Here is a 26188-nt window from a genome sequence, read left to right as displayed (position 1 = left end):
AGTCCTTGAGCCCATTTAGGGAGTGGGTAGCAAATCAGGTTGAATTACAGGTCTGTAATTAATGGAGGCTAAATTATGTGGATTGAATGCGAACGTAAGCAATCGGTACAACCTTGAGATGGTTTGGTCCCACTGAGAGAATGAATGAGAATTGAATTGCAAAAGAAATGCATAAAGGTAGAGTAAATGGTTGGAGAGGAAGGGAGATCAAGAAAGTGACTGTTGAAGAGAGTTGATGAGTTTCTGAAAAAGAAGGTTTAAAAAACAACGGCCAATATATGGAACAGTGTATGGAGGTGGTGGAATCAAGGATGTATTGCTGAGAGAGAGGTGAACGGTGTTGGTGTAAACTAGTTTTAGCTGCTGTTTCCTTTGTTGCTAGTTTTTTGCAGTGCGTATATATAACAGGGCAACCCGACCTCCCTTTCCACCACTTTGTCCTGAGCAAGAAGACCAGCTGTGGTTTTGGCCCCCAACCCTGCTCTTCCCTGCGGCGCCCCTGACCTTCTCTTCCCCCTCTGTGGATGCAGATAACCAGTTCAGGATGTCTATCCTGGAGCGACTGGAGCAGATGGAGAGGAGGATGGCTGAGATGACTGGAACCCAGCAGCACAAGCAAAGTGGGGGGAACAGCAGTGGCAATGGAGGGAGCCAAGCACAGGTAAATCCCGAATCTTGAAGTCTGATTGTGCTTCTCCTCCCCTCCCTCTTTCACCCCAGTGGGTCAAGGAGGAGCTATCCTAGGGCTCTTCTGAATGCCGTCTCCCTTCCAGGACTTAAGGCATGCTTCTGTCCCTTGTTTGCACAACGGTTTCTGAATATTTGCTTCAAGACCCCCTCCCAGGCTCTCTCCAGTAGGGCAGGCACCGCAGAGAAGGCGCATCTCCTGGGCTGCACCAGATGACAAGCTTAAGTGATGGGATCTGGACTATACTTACCCTGTCAGATCTTATCGGAGAGGCAGAAGTAACCGGAGACAGCCAGCCCTGCAAATAACCAGGCCCTGTGCCATGAACCGTTTTATCTCCACCTAAGATAAAATTTTAAACAGGAATTTGAATTAAGCAACAGCATCATCTGTTGACAACTCAAAAAATGACAGCAATGAAATGGGGCTTTATTAACACAACGGCAGCACTGATTTCTCTCTCTCGCTGCTCTGTTTAAGGCATGGAACAGGTCAGAGAGTCAAAATAAACCAGGGTTAAAAACTTAACAAGCTTCATATGTTGTGCAAATGGACCTTTAACTACCCTGGTTCAGCGTGTCATGAGAAGTCAGGTGTTACACAGACATCTTGCTCATGTCGGTGATTGCACTGCGGCTGAATGAAATGTTCTGCAGAAGATAAAATTCTCTCCGCCAGTATTAAGTAGAACTTATATTTTATGTAAAACATTGAAGCAGTGGGAAAGGGAAACATGCATATTTTTCTAGGGTACTTGGAGGAAGAGGGTTTAATTGCCCCTGCCAAGCAAGTGTTCTTTTAGAACACATTGCAAATTACATTAAGAGTAGTTAGAAATGATCAAAACAGAACTGCTGGGTTTATGTTTTGAGATAAAACAGCATGCATTCATCTTCTTCCTGTTCAAATGCAATGAGATATTGGTGCTGGAGGTTAGGAACCGCTGTGCTTTGCTCAAAGAGCCACCCAACAGAAGTTTTACTTTTGCTGCTGCAGATAGGAACAAAATAAACATTGAATCCAGCGGAGAAACTGTCAACAAGGCAACCAACAGAATTGTATTATTATTTCAGCTTGAAATGGCGGAGGGAAAGTGATATATTATAATGCAGAAATGGAAGAAAATTGTGTTTTAAGTTTAGTGCAGTCTAGCTAAGGAATGTCACATAACTTATAGATCATTCTAAAAGAGACCCTTGTTTTAAAGCAAAATGCCAGTTATTCCACAACAGGTCCCAGAACAACACACCTCTTTTTCTCCATTTTTTTCTTTCTGACTCTGAAGGAAGGCTGAGGGATGTCACCATCAGGAGTGGCTGCGTCCACGGTGTCCACACACTCCCCTGTTTACACTTTCCCTCCCTGGTCCTTGTGTGTGGCTATAGGATGTCCCATGCACTAAAGGAACATCTTCTCCAGACTCTGCCACCACCAGCATAAAACACTTTTCCTTCCTTTGGGCTCTTCCTCGCCACACCCACTTACTTCACACACATGTGCGTCCCTTGGCTTGTCTTCCTCAACTCTGTCTCCCTTCCAGTGCATCTCTGAGGCTGCCACCTTGGGGAACTGCTTTGAGAGCCGCGTGGTGGTTGTGTGTGAGAAGATGATGAGCCGAGCCTGCTGGGCCAAGTCCAAGCACCTCATCCACTCCAAGACGTTCCGGGGGATGACCCTCCTGCACCTCGCAGCAGCCCAGGGCTATGCTACCCTCATCCAGACTCTCCTCAAATGGCGGTAAGAGTTGGGGAGGTGGAGCTGTTTACCTGGGTCTTGGCTCAACTCGCCCAAGGAGAGCAGCTATACCGAGACTCTGGGATCCAAGAATCTGCCAGTCGCCAGCCGTCCTTCCCCGTGTTATCATCACAGCAGGCTGATACTTTGCAGCTGGTTCACTGCACTTGGTGGGCAAACCAGCGCGTATACCTGTTTCAAAACAATGCCTGCTTTTTCTCGAGCACCTTCCTGCTTTGTGGTGCTCTTTCCCATAAGGAAGTGTGTGTATAAGCCACAGCCTAGCTGCACTTGCAGGCCCTGAAAGAAATCAGATTGCCTTTTTCTCTGAGCAAGGAGCTTGACGTGTTTCATCTTCTTCTTGGCTCCTCAGCACCAAACATGCCGACAGCATTGATCTGGAGCTGGAAGTTGACCCGCTGAACGTCGACCACTTCTCCTGCACTCCACTGGTATGGAGCAGTGGCCTTGCATCTCTAGCTTGGGCCCTGAGATGCTTGAGACTGGGAAATGGGGGGCGGGGGGTGCATTTCGTATTGCTGGCCTGGGCTATTGTGGAAGGAAATCCTCTGCACCTTATTACACGGTGACCGTGATGCGCCAACTTGCTTTCTCTTCCAGATGTGGGCATGTGCTTTGGGTCACACGGATGCAGCTGTGGTCCTGTACAAGTGGGACCGTCGGGCCATCTCCATCCCCGACTCGCTCGGGAGGCTGCCTTTGACCATTGCCCGCTCCCGCGGCCACGTGAAGCTGGCCGAGTGCCTTGAGCAGCTACAGCGGGAAGAGCAAACGCAACTCAGGCCGGCCCCTCGGATCCCATGCCCTTCACGGGAGGAGCCCAGTGGTGAGAACTGGACAGCCCAGTGGCCCAGCAAAATCATTGCCTCTCAGGACCAGCAAAAGGGAATCACCGTGATTTCCAATTCTAATACAGGTAGGTTTTCAAAGGCCTTCTCTGTCCTCCTTCTCAAAGAAAACATCAGAAGAATGTTGGTGGCCATTCTACATTTTCCAGGAACAGGCAGCACCAAGGTCAGCAGTATGGTGCTCATGGGCTAGGCTCCATACCTCACCAGGATGTATAATTCTAATTAAAAATAAGAATTAAATGGGAAGCTGTCATGCTACAGTACCAAGACCAGTCTTTGTGTACATGGACGTGACCTGGTCAACTCAGAGAAGAACCACGGTTGCTGCCTTGCCTGGGAGGTAAAACAGGCCAAGTTCACTCAAGGTCTGGATTTGGTTACTCAGTTAACCCACTTTCTGGAGTTACCCCAGACAGTGAAGCTTAAACTATCTGAACAGCCCGTTCACCCAACAGGTTCAGCCCCAGAAAACCAAAACTTGTTTAAGGTTAATCAAACTTTACATGTTTTAGTTAAGCATGTTCTGCAAACCCAGTCCTGGAAGAGAAGCGAGCATAACAGGAGCAGTTCCACAGGTTCCTTTCTGGTAAATCAATGAGGGTTTGTGTTTTGGGCATATTCCACCACTTAACTCTTCCTGGTCCTTCTCTTTAACTACCTCATTTATGTCCAGCCTCCCTCCTTCCCTGACTCTCTGTCTGTCCCTCGAAAACTATTATTCTCTCTTTCACCCCCAACGACCTTTTACATTCACACACACACCCTCACCAACTAACTCTCCCCACTCCTGACCAGCTCAGATACTTTCTGCACTTCAGAATCTTTCTTTCAGGTGGTATCGACCACCTGGTACATAACACAAGTCAGAAGCTACAGATGGTCCCTGTGGAAGGGCCACCTGCCTGAGCAGGTAACAATCCCCTGTGCTCCTTCCTCCCCAGCCCTTGGCCCTCCCCCATCGTCAGGACAACCCACCTGCCAATCAAACAGTGGCCAATCCAACAACACCAGGCGGGAGGCAGGGGAGGAGGAAGAGGGAAGACAAGATGGCTACCTGGGAGCGCTGCAGCCACAGGCCTCATGAAGAAGAGGCTGAAAAACAAGTCGAATAAGGAGGCAAACTAAGAGAGAGACTGCCCTGATGAGAAGAGGCAGTGGAAAGGAGGCGACAGTTGAGAAAGCCAGGGGGAGGGAAGCGTTTTTTCCCTTCCCTCAGAACTGGCCTGAGGGAAAAAATTTTCAAGCCATAGATGGAGCCAAGATTCCTCTCCTGAATCTTCAAGGAGTCCAGAAGCCCAGCCAAGAACACACAAGCAGAGAAGATAAAGGAAAATTAAAGACTTGGCAGAACAGAAATAGAAAACGGAAACTGAAAAAAGAGAAGACAGATTGAAAAAGGAGGAGAACTCTGCAGAGAGTGAGGGATTAAGATTAACCCTAACCCTAACCCTAACCCTAACCCAACAAAAATATAGAAGTCATCCATAAACAAATCTATTGGAGACCCAGAAGAGAAAGATGTGAAAATAGAGTGAAATTGGACTCCGAAGAACATAGTGTAGATAGAGCTTATAGAAAATAGATAGCTAAAATAGAAAACAGTTTTATTATTAAGATTAATTTCTGAACTAAAGGCATTTATAATTTACAGTTCCTTTGTTCTTTATTGGTAAGCTTTCCTTTTGAAAAATAAAAGTCTTCCCCCAGCCATTGAAGGGAGATACACACCAAAAAAAAGAAAGAAAGAAAAGAAAAGAAAAGCAGAACCAACTGTCCAAGTTTCCAGGGCTTCCAAATTGATTCTGGATTAATTTGGTTATTGGTGGTTCAAAAAAACCCTACCCAAACCAAGAACCTGTGAGAGTCCCTCATTTTTTGGAGGAGGGGAGGGCCCCTAAAGCAGTGTTTTGGGGTGATGGCACTTGCCCTGTTAAATGGTTTCCCCCTGAAGCTAGAGGGCAGCCCCATGGCTGGTTATAAGACTAACTGGTCTGAAGAGGGAATGAGGCAATTGGGTGTACAAGCTACTGGGGAAACCAGTATGTTATGATTTAATGTTTTTATTGTCATCTTGTATTCTTCTTTTCTGCACTATATTGCTAACCCCCAGAAGTCTATGTTAGGGCTGGGTTCAGATATTGAAAACATTGAAATGGTCTTGCATGTCAGAGAGGCTGCCTACGCTGGCTTCACTTTCCCTTCCCCACCAAGAACAATTTTTCTGGGTTAACTAAAGGGTCGCCTTCCATTCAAAGAAAAACACACTGCTTATCGGAATAACACGGATCTGAAACTAACACCAGGGATCTCCGTGCCAGTTTATTCTAAGGCCGGTAAGCATAGTGTCCCAGTTCAGGCAGACTGGGAGACCAGGGTTATCTATACAAGAAAGCCTTGGTTCCTAGCATTATGAAAAGAAGGGGATGTGCCATGCTTGGTGCACAAATCAGGCCTATCAGTTGGAGTTTTTAGTCTGTAAGAACTGCTTTGGGTATTCTGACCCGATCGTGACCCCAAGATGGGAACAGAGCAGGTGTGCTTCTGGCTGCAGGGAGGGGATGCAGGCTTGATGTCGGCATAACCACATTCAGGATTGTCCCTGAAGCTGAGCTCTTTCCCAGTCTGGAGGAAAGAACCCCCGGAACAACCATCTTCAGCCGAGGGACAGTTATCCCCCTCCACAAAAGCTCACACTGGCTGCCTTCACACAATGTCCCAAGTTAGATGAGCTTAAGAGGTTGAGCTCGATGAGTTGCAGCTTTGTGGCTACATCAATTGTGCAACCTCAGAAAATAAATGAACTCAGTTTGCAAATAATGTGTTGAATGAACCTAGCTAGAGAGAGACCTTCTGACCTGGCTTGCCTCATCTTCACATGCTGGGGGCCGATGACAAGGCTGGGAGGGCCTCTTCTGCCCCTTGGCTGGTTCAGCAGAGAAACGGCAAGGCGTGCTCCATAGAGCTGGTTTGCTCCTGATCTTTCCTTTCTTTGGTTTCAGAATTGAGAAGGCCTCGGTCTGAACCCTCCAGTTACTACAGCAGTGAGAGCCAGAAGGATTACCCAGCACCCAAAAAACACAAACTGAACCCTGAATGCTTCTCTACTCGGCAGGAGAAGCTTCTTTCCACTGCCCTGAGCCTGGAGCAGCCGAGTGCCCGGAAGCTGAGCTCCAGCACTAAGCCCTCTCTCCCCGAGACAATCAGCCCCAGGCATGGGGTACAGGACTATACCCGGGAGCTGGTCCCTGATCTGGCTGGCTACCGCGGCTCCGGTGGGGTCAAGTGGAGGCCGAAGGAGCCATATCTTGGCATGTCGGCGGTGCAGGTGACCGGCAGCTCTAAGGGGGTGGCTCTGGGGAAAGACTCAGGAGCCCAGCGGTTGCATCAGCGGGAGCAGATGAGCGTGCTGATGATGGCAGATAGGGATGTGGTGGAAGCAGAGCTGCTCTCCTTCCGGGACAGCACAGAGAGCGAAGACTGCTTACACCATATGGATGATCTGCAGGTAAGCAGCGCCTGGAGCATACCCTGCAGCCAACATGCAGAAACTTCATTAGAAGTCATCCCCCCCACCAGTTTGCCATACTTTCCGTTCTTACTTATACAGGAAGTCCTCACTTAACAACCACAATAGGGACCGGAAAATTGGTTAAGTGAGTCACCACGACCAGACCCAATTTTATGACCATTTTTACAATGGTTGTTAAGTGAATCACGTGGTCGTTAAGCAAATCCAGCTTCTCCAATGGGCTTTTTTGCCAGAATTTGCTTAATGGCCATGTGATTCACTTAACAACTGTTGTAAAAATGGCAGCAATTGTGATCATGTGACTGCAGGGGATGGTGTGACAGTTTGCGATGATTGTAAGTGTGAGTACAGGTTGTAGAGCACTTTTTCCAAGGCCATCGTAACTTCGAACCATCATTAAATGGTCATTAAGCGAGGACTACCTGTATTCTCCTTGAATCTCCTTTATTTTAATGCTCTCAGTTTCCACAGAGAATAGGTCTGCCATATAGAAACAGCTGATTGCATGCCAAGAGAATTGTCATATGTAGCAAGTGACTGTGCACAACGATTGTGTGTGGCAGCCACATGATGAATGTCCCTTGTCAAAGCCAGTGTTTCCCATATGCGTAGGATTTTTTTCTCCATTAAAATGGTTTTTAGCTTTTAGAGCCCCAAAGAGTGTGCTGCTAGTTCAGTTTAATTGTAAACTATTGAATTAACCAATTTTAGCCACTATGAAGCACTTGATCTATCATCCGCCTCCTTGGTTTGATCCACGAACAATGGAGTGTGAAATCTGGATGTGAGGAATATGTTCAGTTGGTTTCCATGTAAGTGTGGCTGGGATGGATCTATAGTCACTAGGAAATCATAGGTTTGGGAAAGACCAGGGTTTTGGTCAGTCCCGAGTCTGCAGTGCAGTAATCTGTTCCATGGTCAACTCACTCCTGTCTTCTTGAGCAACAGAAGACAGCTTTGCTCCTTTCTGCACAACAGTCCTGTTCAGAGGCTTCCATCATGTCTCCCCTCTATCACACTTTCTCTTCTTCAGGCTAAACACAACCAACTCATTTCTCCTAACATGGTTTCCTTACCATCCTGGTTCACAGGATGTGCCCTTAAGATGTGCCCAATCTGAATGTGGTTTGACCAGCCCAGAAAAAGTGTTCAAAGTTTTGTTCTAGTTCAGGTTTCACGTATTCCTAAGAAGACAGCAAATACCATTCACAAGTCTGATTTAAAGAATAAACATCTAGCTATAATTAAATTATTAAAAGAGGGGCCCAGTGTATTCAACAGCGTTAAAAAATAGTTGCTGGAAAAAAAGCCGCAAAGCTGGATTTCAGCGAGGCTGATCTAGAACCAGGAAGCAAGCAAGATAGACGAAGTTGTTCTGGGTCCCACAGAGGTGGTGATAGGCTCACCCAGTTTCTTCCAGATGAAGTGCTGGGATGAGTGAGATGTGTGTCCCCAGCAGACCTAGAATTGGGGATCTGAGAAAGGTCAGCGCAGGGATTCAGGGGCAGAAGAGTTGGCCGTCATGCCCATAGAGCTGAAGACACCCTAACCCTGAAATTCTTGCTGCTTGAGGGCTTTGGTGGTGGGCTGTGAATAACTGTCCTTGCCTCTTGCAGGTGACCATGATGACTCTAGCAGAGCACATCATCGAAGCCACCCCAGAGAGGATCAAACAGGAGAATTTCGTGCCAGCAGAGGAGGCGTCCCCAGCAGAAAGGACAGACAGTGCTGCCATTAGCACCTCGATGGGCTGGCTGGCCAGTTACCTTGCAGACGTGGACCGCTTGCCCAGTGCCGCTCAGATAAGGTTTGTGGGCTTGTCGCCCAGAGCAGGTCAAAGCTTGTGCTGGTCTTGGGGCTGTGCCGGCTTCTCTCACCCTTTACCAAATCTCACCCTGGGCAGCAGGTGCTCTTTCTTCTCCCTTTTAACCCCAGCCTTCGCCCAGAAGGCACGAATGGCACCCAGGAGGCAAATTCACAAGGATCCAAGAACTCCTGTTATGTCTCCTTTAGGAAGCTGAATCCAAAAAGTTCCAGCCACCGCTGTGTTTGCAAAGCAAGCCTTATGTATTGAAATAATATTCAAGCTATTCTGTACCTCGTGTCCCCTCTTTTGTATAGGAGAGCCAGATTTGCCTCTCATGTTGTTTTTCATGGAACCTGTGAGAACAGAATCTCACAAAAATCCAGGTGGAGATGCAAGAATCATTTTGGGGAGATGGGAAAGAAGGAAAAGAAGAATTGGTTTGGTTTCTCCTCTGCGCCAGTCCTGAGTGAAGCCACAGGTTCTTTTCATGTGCTGGATCAGGAGAGGGGAGTCAGCAGCTGGATACATGATTCATGTCTATGCATAAATAACAAATAAAGTGGGACAGAGCTTTAATCTACAGGATTGCAGCCATTCAGTAAAAGTGGATGCCCACGTTTCCTTCCCCCTCCTTCCCAGCAGTAACTTGAGATGATCTAACCCCTGTTCAGCTCTAGCACCACTCTGAATTTTCCAATCAAGATGAGTGGAGTTAACTTGCATTACCCAATGTTCTGAAAAAGGTTTGTAATCTGATTAATATTGGGAGAGGAGAGGAGCTGTGAACCTGATCTAGAAAAAGTAGCTGATAGACTAAAAGCCAGGTTCAGAATGAGTGAAGCAGACAATTCGACATGTTGCCCTTATCTCTATGGCTACAGTGCTCACAAATGGCCAGTCAGGGTTGTACCTTTTGCATGTAATGTTTGGGCACAACAGACTCTAAAATTTTGTCTCGGTCAGCCCTCATGTAGATCAATACTACTTGATTGTAAAGCTATAGTAACTGAATCCTGCAAGTCTGAATGTGCTTCCCCCCTCCCTCCCTTTATCTTCGTGAGTACTAGTCTTAACTGAGACGTTTACTTGCGCTACATTCTTGGCCCGGACTCAGACCTCTTCTATCTGGCCATTGCCTTGATAGCAGCTCTCAAGGCCATTCTCTCAAGGCCATTCTTGGTCCCTCAAGGCCATTCTCTCTTTCCTTTACAGCAGTGTTTCTCAACCTTAGCAGCTTTAAGATGTGTGGACTTCAATTCCCAGAATTTCCCAGCCAGCTTGCTGGCTGGGGAATTCTGGGAGTTGAAGTCCACACATCTTCACGTTGCCAAGATTGAGAAATAGTGCTCTATAGTCTCCTCCCTCAGGCTCTGCCAAGGTTAAAGACTTGTTCTTTTTAAATTACAGTTTGACCGTTTTAAATCTAAGCTTGCTGGAGTCCAGAGCTGCTCCAAGATGGTGGCTGGAAGGCTGCAGCTCCTTTAACCCAGAAGGGACCATTTTTTGGGGAAAAATACTCCAGAATTACATACTCAAGCAATAGCCAATTTTTTCTTTCTCTGTTTTTACCTTACACACAGTCACTACGGTGGCTTTCTGCCTTTCCCCCAGCCAGATGCCTGAGAAGGGATGTTGTGACATTGAGCCCCTGAGCGTAGCAGCTGTAGCATCTCCTTGGTGCCTCCGAATTCCCCAGCGCTCTCATGACCACCCATCAGTTGCAGAGATTCCTACAGCAGCAGCCCTCTTACTAGGAACCCATCAGCAAATGGCAGAAACACATGAGGCTTGCTGAGAATAGGGAGTCAGCAGCAGGAGGCATTTCCTGGTCTGGATAAGGCATCCACCTAGCCATGGGAGAGCTCCTCTAGGATGTGCCCAAAGCCATGTCAGAGAGAGAAGTGAGCATCCTTCCAGCCTCCGTGCTTCCTTCCATACTAGCTCAGAAGGCTAATAAACGCAGCATGCATGAAGGAAAACCTTCTAGTGTCTGCTGGGAGATGACAGATGCTTCAGAAATGCTGAGAACGTTTATTCAGAAGTAGGGAGTTAGGGGGTTAAATTTGCTTAAGTCAATTTAAATTATGAGATACCTCTCCCTCCCTCTCTCCTTCCAGCAACCAAAAAAACCTGGATGAAATAGTGGTAAGATGAGACAGAGAAAGGAGCAAGTCTAGAGCAAGGTGATAGGAGGGACAAGAAGGAAGAAGAAAGAAAAGGCTGGTCAGAAAAGCAAGAAAGAAGAGAGAGAGAAGGCTTTGCCTGCACAACAAAAAGGGTTCAATATAAGCTGCCCCTCCTAAACTGCCCTCCCCCCGCTCATTCCTTTGCTTTCTCCTAGCTTCTGTTTACAAAGGCCAATGCCAGAGGGCTCTCCCTCTTCCCCATTCATATTCTTCAGTGCTCAGAGAGATGCCAAGTTCATTTTTTAGGGCTTACCTAAAAAGCAATTAGTCAGACTTTTTCTAGTTTAACTTTCATTAAAATTAATTCCAGAAGCTTCTTTGTTTAATTCCTGCAGCCTAACCTGATTTGCTCTGAGGATTTCCACCCCACTCACCCACCCCCAGTTGTTTTTCAGGCCAGTGAGACATTCTGCTCCCTCTTGTGACATTGGTTCGTCCCTCTGTTGCAGAAGTCTGTATGGTGGAACCCTGACCTCTTCCTCTCACACCAGCCTAAGCCCTACAAGCTCGCCGGTCAATGAGATGGCTTTTGAGAAGCCCAGCCTCCCTTCGGCGACAGACTGGTCCGAATTCCTAAGCGCCTCCGCCAGTGAGAAGGTGGAAAACGAGTTTGCACAGCTGACACTCTCTGACCATGAGCAAAGAGAGCTCTACGAAGCTGCCAAGCTGGTCCAGACGGTCTTCAGGAAATACAAGGTGAGTAGCAGTGGGAGAGAGGCAGATGAGAAGTGATGAGAGGATGCTGAAGCTTCCCATTCTCTGGTGCCTGGGAAAGAAGACTAGTTTCTGCCAAAAATGCAGTGGAAGCCAAGTAGAAAGTGAGGATTCATGCTTGTCTCCTATGTATCTAGAAGGAGGCAGCACCAAAAAGCTCCACAGAGTCTCAAGGCAGGCAGAGTGACTCTTCTGCCAAAGAGTGGGTGCCTCAAGAATTCTAATGCAAGGTCCTGTTCAAGAATATTTGTGTTACTTGAGATGTTTGACCTCCTGCTTACCTGGAGGATAGTGATAAGGGTTCTTCTCCATGTCTCCCCTGCTTTCCATCAGGAACCACCCATAGTGAAAAGGATGTCTTACAGAAGCAAGCAGAACATCTCAGGATGATGCCTTCTGTGAGATTCAAAGCAGTTGAAGCTGCTTTGCTTGCTGGATTGAGGTCCCAATCCATCTCCTGCTAGGAGAAAACCAGCATCTAGGCTGTGGGTGGGATGCGTATCCAGAGTCTAGTTGGGGTCCTCTTGTTCAGATACTCATCTTGGCTGTAGCTTGTCCAGGGTTGTTTTATTTTACTGCGCAGATAAACAAAGTCTCAACCTGCTTGCCCAGCCAGGGTTGAGACCAGAAAGCCACCAAGGAACAAGGAGCAAGAGCTGAAAACAACAGATAAATAATAAAGTGCTAAAAACAACAGATTCTGTTCAAGGAGCAAGAAAACCACAGCCCACCTTTTCAGTCCTGTCTAGAAAGGAATATGGTTACACGTCAGTGGAAATAGATACATCCTTGGAGTGATGATCAATCAAGCTAGATTGTAAGTACAGTGAGGAGAAGGAAGGAGAAGAAATGAATAGAAGAAGAAGGATTGTTCCAAACTGGGTCAGTCAAGGGCCAGACAGGTTTGGAAAACACACAGGCATGGACAGGAGAGAGGGAATAGCCATTTTTCCCATCACTCCACAGCAGCTACCTTACCTTTCATAAGACAGAAATGCACAAACCATCAGCTAATCTAGACTTAATACTAACATCATAATTGCGAATCATTTCAGTGAAATGTAGAAAATTGAAGGACAGTGTAGCTAACAGAAATGTTTAGTGGAGTCTGGAAAAGGGAAAAAAAGACACACATCATAGATAGAAAGAGGCTAAGGTCATCATGCAAAGGATCTTGAAGTCAATTGTCTGGATCCCTTTTAGTCCAGATTAGACCTGGATGTGGGATGGAAACTGCATTAGTTGCTCTTGTGGATGACTTCCATCAGGAGTCACTTGAATGGTGGGAGTGCATGTCTCTTGTTTTGAAGTTCTCTTGGCTGCTTTTGGTACTATCAACCATGATATTGGTTGATGGTACAAGAATTGAAAGTCAAGGGTAATATATTATGGTGGGTCCATTTCTTCCTGAGCTGGCCCTCTATATGGGGCACTATAGGGCTCAGTATTTAATATCTACATGAAACCCTGGGGGAGGTCATCCAGTAGTTTGGGTGAGTTATCCTCAATATGCTGATGATACCCAGCTGTACATCTCTACTCAGAGTGGAATTGGAGAGAGAGTGGAGGTTCTTACCAGATGCCTCTAAGGGCCTGGAGGAACAAAACAAGTCGAGACTGAATCCTGGCAAGACAGAATGGCTATTTAATCCAGCAACCACAGTAGTTGAGGGGCTTCCCCACTCACTCAGGATAGGGTGTGGCTCTCCCTGAAGAAGTAGGTCTGCAACATTGGGGGGCTCCTGGATTCATGGGTCCGCCTAGATCAACAGATAGAAGCCATGACCTAGGGTGCCTTTGCACGGCAGTAGCTAGTGCACCCGTAGCAGCCTTTTCTGCGTGGAAGGCTCTGGCAATGCTATTTACTTCCAGGTTGGATTACTGAAATGCACTGTACCTGGGGCTGCCTTTCAAGGCTGCTCCAAAGCTGCAGTTGGTGCAGGATCTTGCACACTGGCTGGTCTGAGATGGTTCAGCACTATAGCAGTTATATTGCAGGTGCTGCGCTAGCTTCCAGGAGGAGTCCAAGTGCATTTCAAGGGGCTGGTTTTGACCTCAAAGTCCCTTCAGGGTGTGCGCCCAGTAGATCCACTGGACCACCTCCTTCACGTTGACTTTAGCCAACCTATTTGTTCTGCTCCTAAGAGGGTGCTATTGGTACCCTGAGTTTGGAGGTGAAACAGGCAGGGGCAGAGTCCTCATCCTCTGGAAATAGCTCGCCACCCCCAGCCCCAGCCTGAGATTTGGTTAGCCTCTCCTTTGGTCATCTTCTGGAAAACTCTTCAAGCCTGGCTTTGACCATTAATATCTGTCTGGCAGTATGCTAGCTTAACATTATTTTATTTACCTTACTTATTAAATTTACAGGCTGCCTCAATCTGTGCAACTCTGGGTGGCTTACAAGATACAACAGTAAAAAAGCAATAAAAACGCAGCATATATAACCCAAATGGAAGTCTAGAGGAAAACAACAATTAAACAGCTATGAAGGGTCTGCTACCCAGTCTTCCTCAGGGACTGGGGATAGAGCCAGGCTCCCTCTTAAACAGGGCCAGAGCAGGGGCTGTATGAATCTCAGGTGGGTTGGTGTTCCTGAGGGCAGGAACCATGACTACAAAGGAGAGATTCCTGTGTCCCACCAGGTGACATTGTTTAATCCATGGGACCTGGAGTGTGCCAACTCTGTCAGATTGTATGGGACAAGCAGAAACTACTGGAGATTGGCAATATGTTATATTGTTTTTAATTAGGGTTACTTGGTTCGAAGGTTTTACTCTTCTTTGACTAAGGTTGTGAATCATCTGGAGCTGTGCAGTTGTGACAATGTATGATGATAAAAGTAAAATCAAGATGAAAATCAGGTTAAAATCAAGACTTTCTAGTCTTGGAACTAGAAAGAATGAAAAATGAGCCAAGGTTGGCAAAATAAGATGCTAACAGCAGCATAAAGATATATTTAAGATATATTTAAATATATTTAAAATACATCTTGCCAGATGAACCTAATCTCTAGTTTTGATTATGTAACATTTTTAATAAAACGTGAGAACACTGGAGACATTATATAATGTCTATATAGCTTGACTTCAGCAAAGCATTTGATAGTCCCCTTAGACATTCTGATTAGCAAGCAAGTTAAGCATTTGATGGGTGGCATAACATATAGCTAGTTGAGAAATGGTACTCTAAGCATGCTAATCAGCGGGTCCTCATCAAACTGGACTGACATATTAGCCAAGCGGCCCCAGGATTTGGGCCTGGTGGAGCATCTTCAATGTTTTTATCAATCTGTTGGATGAAAAGTTAGAGGGAATGGTTATCAACTTTTGGGATGTCATAAAATTGGTCGGATGGACAACATGCATGCTACAAGAGAGAAAATTCAAAATGGGCTAGAATAATTAGAATAATGGGCTGAAAATAACAATGAAATTTAAGAGAGATAAATAAAAACTTCTCACTTAGGAAAATGAAACACACAAACATAGGATGGGGATAACTAGCTTGATAATAGTTTTTGTGAAAAAGATCTTGATTATAAACTCAGTATCAGTCAGCAGAATGATGTGGTTCCAAAAAACAAAACAGTTCCAAAAATTAGAGCCAGCTTAGAACATCATGTCTCGATTATGGCACCATCACATCACCACGAAGGGCTGAAACAAATGATGGGTTCAGAGAAGGGCAATGGAGATGCTCAGGGAAAACTAAGTCTTGCAAAAAAAAAAAAAATCAAAGAACGGGGACTGTTTAGCCCTGGGAAGAGATGTGTTGTTCTAATGCCCCATGGGCCATATCTTGAAAATATAGTTCTTCTGAACGTTTCCCCGAAGTGCTTAGCGAATGCACAGCGTTCAGTTCCCCTCCAGGAAGGTGGTTCTTGTGTGCCTGGAAGACACTGTTTCCTGTAGAAGTTGGTTTGGGCATCCATCACTCCAGTTGCTTTCCTGAATTAGCATCCAGCCATGTTCCCATTTTCCTGCTGCACTGCAGTTCCTTTCTTTAAGAAATGATTTCACTGCTGTTGACCTGTTCATTCCCTTTCTTTTCCAGGGGCGTCCCCTCCGGGAGCAACAGGAAGTGGCTGCAGCTGTCATTCAGCGTTGTTACCGGAAATACAAGCAGGTGAGAGGACCCCACTGGCATGTTTTAAGAGACCCGTTGTACGCTTGGCACTTCCAAATAATTGTGTGGTGCTGACTCAGCCCATTTGGGCCATGGTTACCTCCTTTGGGGGGTGTTTCTCTGAAAAAGAACCTCCTGCTCTTCCTCTTGGCTTCCTCACTAGAAGGACATCTCAGAGAGATGCAGAGGGGCTTCAGTTTCAGTTGCTTTGCACTAACTCCCCAAGGGGAACTTCAGCCATTCAGTCTTCGTTCATCACCAGCGCATTGGATGTCTAAAGCATCCATTCGGCCACCTGATCCTTTGACACTGTTAAAAGTTCTCGGTGTGTTTGCAGACCTCACTCGGAAGGTGGATCAGCTGCAAAACTGACCACACTCCCCATTGTCCAGAAGGAGAAGCTCTAGTGCATAAGCTCTGCCCTTCCTTCCCCATGTAGCCCCAGTGCACGTAGGGCTCTGGTCCCAACATCCACAAATTTCTGAGAATATTTGTAAATGGCTGCATGTAGGTCTCTCTTCCATCTGCTTGAATATTGTGAAGATTCGGGGGCACTAGGATAGAAGGCTGCATATCAGAGAGAAGATATCCTGGCTGCTTCTCAAGGCCATCTCCCTGGCATGCATTATTCCCACCCTGCATTGTTGATAGCAGCTTGTAGGGCAACTAAAAGGGGACTTCTCAGAAAGCTTGCAGTGTCTGTAGTGCTTTGGGCTACAGCCGTGGTCACCCAATGATTATGCCAGTGGCCTGTTGTGGAGAAAGGAGGAGGGCCTGCTGGCTTGCTTGTAAGGGACGTTTTTGCAACCGCCCTTTGCTGTAGAGTTGTCCCTCTAGGTCCCAATGCCCTCTGTTGTGTTCAAAGGCAGACAATAAGCCTCTGAAAAATTACAGATTTCCTCATGTACGTCACGCTGGGCAGCTGCCCGGAGCAGGGAGGAGGCAGCCTGCGGTCAGAAGGGACTTTTCCTTTCTCCACATTGAAAGCAGAAAGGGGGCAGGTTGACAGTCAGCTGGCAGTGTTCCTCTGGGGTGTGAACTCATCTCGGGCCACTCCATGGTGGCAGTGGCTGTTCTTTGTCACACACCCCTCCTTTAACTCTGCGTGCTTTGCGGGAAGAGAGACAGAGTGCTGTTCTGCTGGCTCTCCCATCTGAGCACCGCCTCACCCCCCGTCCCTGGCAGGGCTCCCCACAGAACTGCTGCTGCTGAACCCTCTTCTTCGCAACCACCTCCCCACCCCCCACCCCAGTTGCTGGTGATCTTGAACATGACCGGCAGCCTCCAGCTTCTGTTCGCTTTCAGAGAAGCCCTTTGAGAGCCAGCGGAGACTCCAGAGGCTGCCTTGGCCCTCGCTCTGTGCTGCCGATGATGGAAGTGGCCGACTGTTAACGTTAATCTTGTATTTTCTGTTTCTCCCACCCAAGCTTACTTGGATAGCCTTGAAGGTAATGACGCAATACACCGAGCTTCTGAGCTTTGCACATTCTTTGCAAGCCAGGGAGAAACGTTTGTTTTGCTAGAACACATCTGGACTATATCTGGCTGTGGAGGCTGGGTACCAGCGCTGCTGCTTTGCTATGAATGCCAGCCTGTCCTGTAGGGGGAGGAGGGAACTCTTCAGGGTCCCCGAGCCAGAGACACGCAGCTAGGAAGGTAGGGTGGTGGGGCCTTAGGTGGGACATGCTTCCCTCTCACAGAGCTCTTCAAGCAGTGGTTTAAACAGGACCCCTGCCCAGAGGGGGGGTGGGACCTGTGGGCCTTTCCAGCTCTCAGCTTCTCCAGTTCTAGGCTGCATGAAGGAGGGGAAAGGAGAGGAAGCCAACATCGCTAATTTCAAATGCTATATTGGTTTAGTAACATGAACGTGTCTAACCAGTTGCACCCTTTGGCCAGAGCAATAAAGGTTTGCTGTATTTATTTATTTATTAAACAAAACGGAAGACCTAGAGAAGGACCCTTGAGTATTTCTGTGGACATGGCTTTCTGCGCAAGCCACCGCCTCCGCTCTGACCTCAGCCAGGCACATTTGCAAGGATGGGCAAGGCCAGGCTTGAAGGCTAAATTACAGGAATCTTGGATGATTCCACAGGTGCAGATTGATGTTTTGATGCAGCTTGCAGAGAAGGATGGTTTTTCCTCAAAAATGCAATTTGGCGACCCTTCCCCACCCTGCCATTACATTAAACGCAGCCAATTATACTGTTTTTCCAATGCTGTTTGTCATCTAAGGGGAGGCTACTGTACTGGAATCACTACTGAGGAGTGTCCTGTGCTTTTGATAAAAACCCAGGGCAGCCGCTAACTATGCGGTGAACCTCACCTGTTGCTTAAGGCACCCCTTTTCCAACCCCCAATCCAGCAGGTTGCTTCCCCAATGGCTCCTTCCATGAAAACAGTCTGGTTTCCCTCATTTTGTATTTTGGACTGCAATACAAATCCAGGAAGAGTTTGGGGGCCTGCTTCCATCATGTCACCCTTCTTCTTGCAGAGCCCACAAGAAGCCCCATTGCTCGCAGGATCTTTTCTGGGTAACGAAATAAAACTAACAACAGAGTTAGGTGTGTGTCCAAGTACCAGGCATTGGTGGCCAGAAACTGGGGCAGCAACTGCATCTTATCCGATTTGGGACCTTCCCCTTTGCTTGGCTCCTCCTATGGGGGACAACTGGTTCAACCTGACAGTGTAGTGACTAGGTTCGCATAACAGACTTAACTTAGTCGCTTAAAATTCCAGTAACCACATTCACAGAACAGGCAAAGCTTGGTTAGTTTTGACCTTGATTCGTTTTTCGGTGGCAGAGCATAATCCTGCTAGGTTTATAATTCCGTAGCTTTGTTCACAACACGCTTAGTCTTGCTACCAAATTAATCCTATTTCTGGGTCCATACAATGCCTTGAACTGTAACCTAACCCAAAGTGCTGGATTTGTACAACACAACAACCATTATTTGTTTTTCTGCTTATTTATTTAAACCATTTATACAGCTGCCCAACTTAGTATGATTCTGGGCAGCATACGGAAAAAAAGTCATCAATGTACAAAAGAAAACTACACATCCCATTAAGACCAATTAGGACAATAAAATGGCAATTAATCCTACTAAAGATTAGCATGTTGTCTGAATACAGCCAGTAGGTCTTTACTTGACCTTGTTAAGCTTGTGTGAGCAGAGTCTCTGTTTTTAGCCCACAGGATCTGACATTGAAGAAAAGAGAAATGCATGCTGCATAAACACTGCAAATATGTATGGTGGACCCAGGTTGTTTAATTGTGGGAATCCAGCCAGTCCTCCTTTGTTAAATGCAGAGGCTGTATGGCACCTTTGGCATCAGGTCTGTTTGTTGAGTGTCTGTGAGAAGAGGCATGTCAATTCTCATCATATATGTGCTAGTGCCTTGGATAGAGGTTGATGTGCATTTTGGCCCCATGACATCTTCCTCCTCCTCCTCTTCCTCTTCTTTACTTTCGGCCTCATGATGAGGGTGCCCAAGTTGTTCCGGGCCGGTAGCCCCCTCTACCTACTGGTTGTCAGGCACATATCCTGCTCCAGAGCCCCAGAAATGCCATCTGTGTCAAAAGCCTCATCTTCTAGCCTCCTGCCTTGTTGGGTAAAACACAGGGGGAGTGGGGGGCACACTGGTCTTTGATTTCTGTAGCCCTACGTCTCCCTCCTCTTTTGACTTAATAGAGCCGTTAGTTCTGCATCTTCAGGCCCTTTTATTACAGCAGAATTTTTCCATCAAGACCTTTGACTCGATTTCTGTAACAAATATCTGTACCTTTAGAAAGATATTTACTTGAATTAATTTTAAAAAGCAGCCAAAAAAAAAAAAAGCAAGATGGTTTTTCTGGCAAAACCCAAAATCTGTTTTGGCAGCAGAGTGAAATCTGATGAATGTCTTGGCCAAGCTTATAGTGATCCAGATAAACCTCCTTAAAAATGATTGCGCTTTCCGCAGAATAGGGAAACATTTTCTTTTTCTCCCAGCAGAAGGATGTTAAGGAGCACATGCCTACTTGGAATAATTCCATAATTTAAAAAATATTTCAGTCATTGTTCTTTAAAATCCTACTTAAGTTTGAGACTCTCCAAGCATTTAGACAGTACAGCATTAAGTGACATTCAGCACGGGTGGCTGAGTTGCAACAGGTGAATCTCCCTCCTATTTGGGATACACCCCATGCTTTTCAAGACTTTGTCTTCACATTCTTTAAGCAGTGGAGAACCGCTTCAGACTCAGAACAGTGGGCAAGAAACAGAAGGATAAGATGACTTTATATCTGCAGATATCATGCATTGTGCAGTTTTCTGTTCCCTGTAGAGCAAAAAGGGAAATACTTGTTCATTTACTGCAGAGAATGTTCTGTTTGCCAGAGAGTGTGGCCAAGCAGCTTCAGTTTCTTTCTCTCTTTCCTCCCCACCCCCCTCCTGCCCTCTTCCCTTGCAGTATGCACTTTATAAAAAGATGATCCAAGCTGCCATCCTTATCCAGAGTAAATTCCGAAGCTATTACGAGCAGAAGAAATTCCAGCAGAGTCGGAGAGCTGCTGTCCTCATCCAGCAATTCTATCGCAGCTACAAAGAATTCGGCAAGAGGAGGCAAAGTCGTCGGACAGCTGCCCTTGTGCAACAGAAGCTCAGGTGGGCCTCTTTCAGGAGAAGTGCGGGTGGAGAGCTGCTTCTTGATCATCTGGGGCAGACCGTGGCTTCTTCAAAGGGTATGAAATTGCAGTTGCCCTTTGAGGAGCTGACCAAGATCTACTTTAGGCTGCAGGAGTAAAAATAATAACTTCTAAAGCAGGTTCACTCCCAGCTTCTGTGTGACTGACAGCTCCATGGAAAGACCACGTAAGGCAGGAGGAGAACAGAAGCCAACAGATGAAGGAAGAGCAGAACAGTTGTATTCTTGATTGAAATGAAGATTTGTTCAAGAGGCCATTCCATCAAAACTAAGGACAGAGAAGTTTTAAGAAATCAAACAATACCCATGGAGGATATAAGAAACTTGCAAGATCTTACATAAGACAGTACATAAAACATTAACATAACACAATATAGTTTGCTATCGGTGGTTCAGTTGTACCTATTTGTGCCCTTAGTGTGAGAACACCCACCAGCTATTTAGCCATGAGTACAGTGACTACCTTGTCAAACCAGAGAGGAGATAATGCAGTGTGTCTGGGAACAAGGGCAAAAGCAGTTCCTAATGCTGTCTTATTTATTTATTTATTTATTTATTTATTTATTTATTTATTTATTTGGCTTGTATGCCGCCCATCTCCCCCATGGGTGACTCTGGGCGGCTCACAATAAAAACGAAGAAATACAATTCTTTCCAAGATGGCTAAAAACTATAAATAATTTAAAAACATATTAAAAATACCCTAAAAAACTCCTCTAATTTTGGCCCTATAAAAATCTGTAAGATGCTGGGGGGGGGGGCAACCCATCATCCCACCAGCCATCTCCACAGGTGCGGGGCCCCCTCTGGCCCCCAGGCCTTCTGGCAAAGCCAGGATTTAATCCCTTTCCTGAAGGCCATGAGGGAGGGGGCACCCCGGACCTCAGGAGGCAGGATGTTCCATAGGGCGGGCGCTACAGCAGAAAAGGCTCTCTGCCTAGACCCCACCAATCGAAATTCCCTGACCGGTGGGGTCTGCAACCTGCCCCTTCTGCTGGACCGAGTGGGACGGGCTGAAGTGACCAGGGCGAGGCGGTTCCTCAGATAACCTGGTCCCGTGCCATGAAGGGCTTTAAAGGTGATAACCAACACCTTGAATTGGACCCGGAAACAAACTGGTAACCAATGCAGCTCGCGCAACAGCGGTGTTATATGTGCCCTCCTAGGGGCATTAAGAACTGTCTGCGCCGCCGCATTCTGCACCAGCTGGAGCTTCCGGATACTCTTCAAGGCACATGTTCCATCAGTGCAGTTCTACTATTCACAATCCACAAGGCATAATGTCTGTTCAGGATTTTCTTCTGTGGGGAGGCAGTTAAGCAGCAGAATAGATTTGGCAGGGTAAGGGAAAGGTAATCCACAGGTAGACCAACATTCTGCCTTCTGCCCCATTCTTCAGTGGAGCAAACATGGAGAACAATTATGCTTGAGTTCTTTTAAGAAGATGCCAGAGATGTACTGGAGCAGGAAGAGGGTAGCTTTCATCAAGAAGGATTAACAGGCCTTTTGTGTGAAGTTTTTGAAATCAAATTCTCCTTGATTCCAGTAGCTGGGATCAAAATTAGCTGTCCCATGAGGCCAGCTTGGGTGCTGTGGAGTATGGAGACTGGACCAAGAGAGTCCTGCTCCTATTGACCATGAAGGATGGCTCTTCTGGTGGTACTTCTGGACCAATTCCCAGAGGTGGTGGTGGAGAAGGAGCAGGAAGATGAGGCTAAATGAAGTCTCTGTTCAGGGATTATGAAACTTCTGATCAGCTGGGTTTGTGCAGCCCACTAGGCTAAATTGATAGAGGTTGGATCTGTTTCTGAGTGGCAGATGAGGTGGCCACCAAATGAGGAACTATTTCTTTCTTTCAGTGTGATTTTTAATAACCTGCCTTCTGGGGTATAAGATCTTTTAAAATGAATTTCAAGTAATGTAACCTGTTAAGAGACACTAACCAACAATAGTAGTATGTGATAGTTAGGAAGAGTCATAAGGCAGTTAAGATGGGGTAGAGGATAGAGCCCACCTGCCCATTTTGCTGCTTTGCTTCTGATCTCCTAAACTGGAAACAAGAATTTTTGCTCTTATGAAAATACAAGGTAGTCTTTGAAGTTGCATGAGGCTAAGGGGTATGGAAGGCTGAAGTAAGCTGGGTCTGCACATCCAGCTCAGCCACCAAAAGACACACAAAAAAGGGTTAAAACTCGCAAACTTCAGCATTTTGTGTCAGTGAGGTTTTTAATTGGCCTGGAGTCAACTCAACAAGCTAGACCAGACTAAGAAACCAACACCACATAGGTCAGGACCTACTTTCATTCCTGGTTCACTGAGTTGTGTGAACCCCAGCCATAGAGTTCAAAGCAGGGGTAGGCAGTCTAAGGTATCTGAACCCTTTTTTATAGTCCCCTTTGCCCCCAAAATCAGCACAGGTTCCCACCCTTTTGAAGTATAAGTTTTAGGGCTGTTTAAGTTTTAATAAACAGTTTTAAAAACAAACAAATCTAGCTCCAGCTGTATGTGAGAGAGAGAGACATCAATTCTACCAACTGTGGCTCTTGATACCCCCCTCTCCAAATGTTGTGTGTTCCTAGTCACCCAACATTTTATTCCTGTCCCTCTTTCTCTCCTTTTCAACAGAAGCAGCCTGCTCACCAAGAAACAAGACCAAGCTGCTCGCAAGATCATGCGGTTCTTACGGCGCTGCCGCCACAGGTGAGGCACGGCTGGCCTTTGGGCTCTCGGGAGCTTTTCTAGCGAGGGCTGCAGGCTGGGAGGGCCCAGGAGCTGGCTCTAGGTTTAAGGGACTGCAGCCAGCACGCTGTCTTCTTCAGCCGCTGCGTTGCAGATGGAGAGATGGCTTGGACTGTAGGCTCTCCGTCTGCAATGGGAATCTCATTTCATAACACAATTGTGGACTGCCGAAACCTTGCCCAGAGCTGGCCCGAGCCCAGGATGGGTAAGCCCCTGCGTGGAGCTCATGTGTCACAAGCGCCTGCCTGTAGATACCTCATACAGACAGGCCAGAAACACATAAAGAACTGTTTCAGCACAACGTAATGTTCCCTCTCTTAATGGAAATAATTTCCTATGCATTCCTGAAGGCAAAAGAATAATTTCTTGCCTGTTGTAGAAAAATCTGATATAACACAAACCCTCTTTTCCACATAAAGGCGCTGCTTGGATTTGCACAATACTGTTCACCACGTTAGGGAGAGATCTACCTGATGTATGTTTGCACAACAGCACAGTGTTGACTTTAGTCTTTTTGTGGCAGCAAAAGATTTCATTAATTGTTCAGTGCATTGTCCAAACCCAGAAAATAGGTTAATTCCATGACCAAGTGGAGTTTGTTTCAACTCAGTGCTACCTTATACACACGAGGAAGATTCCTATATTCATTTCACATTTCTTTCCTGTTGCATCAGGGGACACACAAACTGATCATTCCTGACACAACAAAATGTTCAGGAACGAAGCACTCATAGATGGAAGCCCTCCAACCAAAGCCCTCCATTTCCCACTGCATGGTCTTGGGCAAATCATCCCCCCAAGCTGATAATGGGGGGCTCCTGGGGAAATACAGGTTATAAATGTAGTAAAATAAAGCTGTACTAGATATATGCACATTCACCAATATGCATCAGGGAAAACAGCTTATTTCTGGGATCTTGCATGATATACATAACTAGGTCAAGCACAGGCGACTAAAGATTACAGTTGGCAGCACAGCTGTGCTCTGCCTGGAAGCTGTTGGTGCTTGAAGTCAGTGAAGTGTAAAGTTTCTCCCTCTCTCTCCCTCTGCCAGAGGCAGGATAGAACATCAGTCAGGGGCCACTCTAAGCCTTACTTGGCCAGTCAAAAGTTGGGGAGTGTCCAGAACCTATTTTGGAAGGAGTCAAGCATTTTAAGGAGTGAAAATAACTCCTTAAGAGGCACCTATTTTCCTGTTAGAGCTCCTAACCCACCCATCCCCATCATAATTTGGCCCCCATGTAATCTTGGGCAACAGAAGAGTTGTTGGTGAGCTGCAGATGGACCCAGACCACATGTTTTGCATCTGTAGGATAGGAATTGACCTGTGAGTGGGTCTGGTAGAAGGTGTCTGGTAGAAGATTGCAAGCATACAGCAGACCTGGATGGAGTCAGTCAATCTTACTAGGGCCATGTAGTGAAGCAAGTTGGTCTGCTTTTGAAAAAGGACAAGTTTGTGTACCAAATATGTGTTCTGGATACTGGGCCAGAATGCCTCTTTTTCCCCCCCCCAAATCTCCTTTGACATGCAAGGATAAATTGCCCCCAAGCCTCTTTTGATCTGTTTCACCTTGCCCCTATGAAGGACCATTTTGGCCAATGCTAGTTTGGCGATAGCAAAAGCTCAGACAAGCAAGGGTTCCCTTGATCCCTTTTCCTCTCCCAGCAGTGGGATGGTGTGAAGGGTCCTCTTCAGACATGTGGTGAGTCCTCCCATTGAAAGCTATCTCTGGATTGAGGCCAAAGGGCCATGTTTAGCCTACTGAGAACTTCTTTAGAAGCAGCCAAAGCATTTCATTATATCTTCTCCACTCTAAACCAAATAAAAGCCACTCTTAAGTGTATATTGGAGGGGAAGGTGCCAAAAACATCACAGTTGAGCACAGGAGGAAGATGAAAAATAGGTCAGGTGGAAATTAAGGATGAACTGAGCATCATTTAAAACACAGTGTGATCTAGAGAACTGGGGAAAGGTCTGAATTTTGGAAGCCTCCCTCATACAGAGAAGAACATATATAATAAGCGTGCATATTGTTGAAAAAAGCTTGTCACACTTTATCTTGCTAGGTGGATTAATATTTAAGGTGTTTGATAGTGGGGTATATGTGACAGTGATAGTGATAGTATGATTCCGTACTGCATATGAAGCACAAGGATCTGAGCAAGAAAATGGCCAAGGAGAGTAGATGGCAGTGTTTCAGCATCTCAAGCAAACACTTGCATATGTTCAATTCATTGCCGCAGTGCAAATGTGTAGAAACAGAATAAAATGCAGATCTACCATCCCCTCTGAACCTACTTTCCTTGCTGGCTTCCGGAGAAGTGTTCCCTGGATCAGATTACTGTTCCTTTGAACAGATGTCAACCAACCAAGAAGTCCTCAGATAAATCTGCAAAGACCTGGCAGGTTTGAGGCCCTGCTGGCTCTGCAGGATAGGGGAGCTCCATGATTTGGCAGCAGATCCGGGGAACCACCACTCTGTTCCCCACTTGCTCTGTTCTCCTGAATATAGTTCCTATATTTAGAGCTGCCTTTTAGTTGGAAATGAAGAGCTACGCAAATCCTGCTTTTCCAGACCAATTCCTTGGTTCTACTCAGGTGAAAGCAACGAGAAATGCTTCAAGCTGGCCACCCTGAAATAGCATTAGCTGATAAATATCCATTTGTAATAGACAGTTCTGGTACTTTTATTTTAAATTAGTTATGTATATTTTTTTAATGGAAAAATGAGAGCCTGGCATTCTTCTATTGCAATAAATGAGCTTTCTGTGCTTACTTTTGGTTGTGTTATACCCAGTACTCTTAACTTTGCGATTGCTCTGGGTAGGTAGAATATGTAGTCCAGACCATCCTTATTTGTGCTTTTGGTGGGTAAAATCATTTTACTTCATGTATTCCATGGGGAATATTTCTGAATTATGCACGTCTCCGTGAGGAAACCTGGTATATAACCATGCCAAGATGGAAAAGTTTGAGAGCAGTGAGTTCCTTGACTTTTTAGCTATTGCCTCCAAGGAGTGAATTGAAAGTAAATGTACATGGAGTATTACAAGATGTCAACTTTGGCTTCAACAGAAGCAAGTGTGGGGATTTAGCCATTTGGGCTA

At 46.2% G+C, this 26188-nt stretch overlaps 1 protein-coding gene across 3 annotated transcripts in view; it reads left to right on the top strand.

Moving 5' to 3' along the window:
• The window catches only part of CAMTA1 (calmodulin binding transcription activator 1), a 690646-nt gene that overhangs the window by 644125 nt on the left and 20333 nt on the right, over positions 1-26188 (top strand). For all 3 annotated transcript variants that reach the window (XM_088147580.1, XM_088147581.1, XM_088147582.1), the window contains 10 exons: positions 531-661; positions 2229-2425; positions 2796-2874; positions 3044-3359; positions 6294-6799; positions 8440-8630; positions 11266-11512; positions 15584-15655; positions 20108-20301; positions 22967-23041. In XM_088147580.1, coding sequence (XP_088003706.1) covers positions 531-661; positions 2229-2425; positions 2796-2874; positions 3044-3359; positions 6294-6799; positions 8440-8630; positions 11266-11512; positions 15584-15655; positions 20108-20301; positions 22967-23041 — 2008 coding nt within the window. The remainder of the gene's footprint in view (positions 1-530; positions 662-2228; positions 2426-2795; positions 2875-3043; positions 3360-6293; positions 6800-8439; positions 8631-11265; positions 11513-15583; positions 15656-20107; positions 20302-22966; positions 23042-26188) is intronic.

Source organism: Python bivittatus, unplaced genomic scaffold, assembly GCF_059951505.1.
Source record: "Python bivittatus isolate LINGU-HERP-01145 unplaced genomic scaffold, Pbiv_v1 ctg000510_np1212, whole genome shotgun sequence".
In the NCBI taxonomy this organism is placed as follows: Eukaryota; Metazoa; Chordata; class Lepidosauria; order Squamata; family Pythonidae; genus Python; species Python bivittatus.
This window is presented reverse-complemented; position numbering and strand designations above follow the sequence as displayed.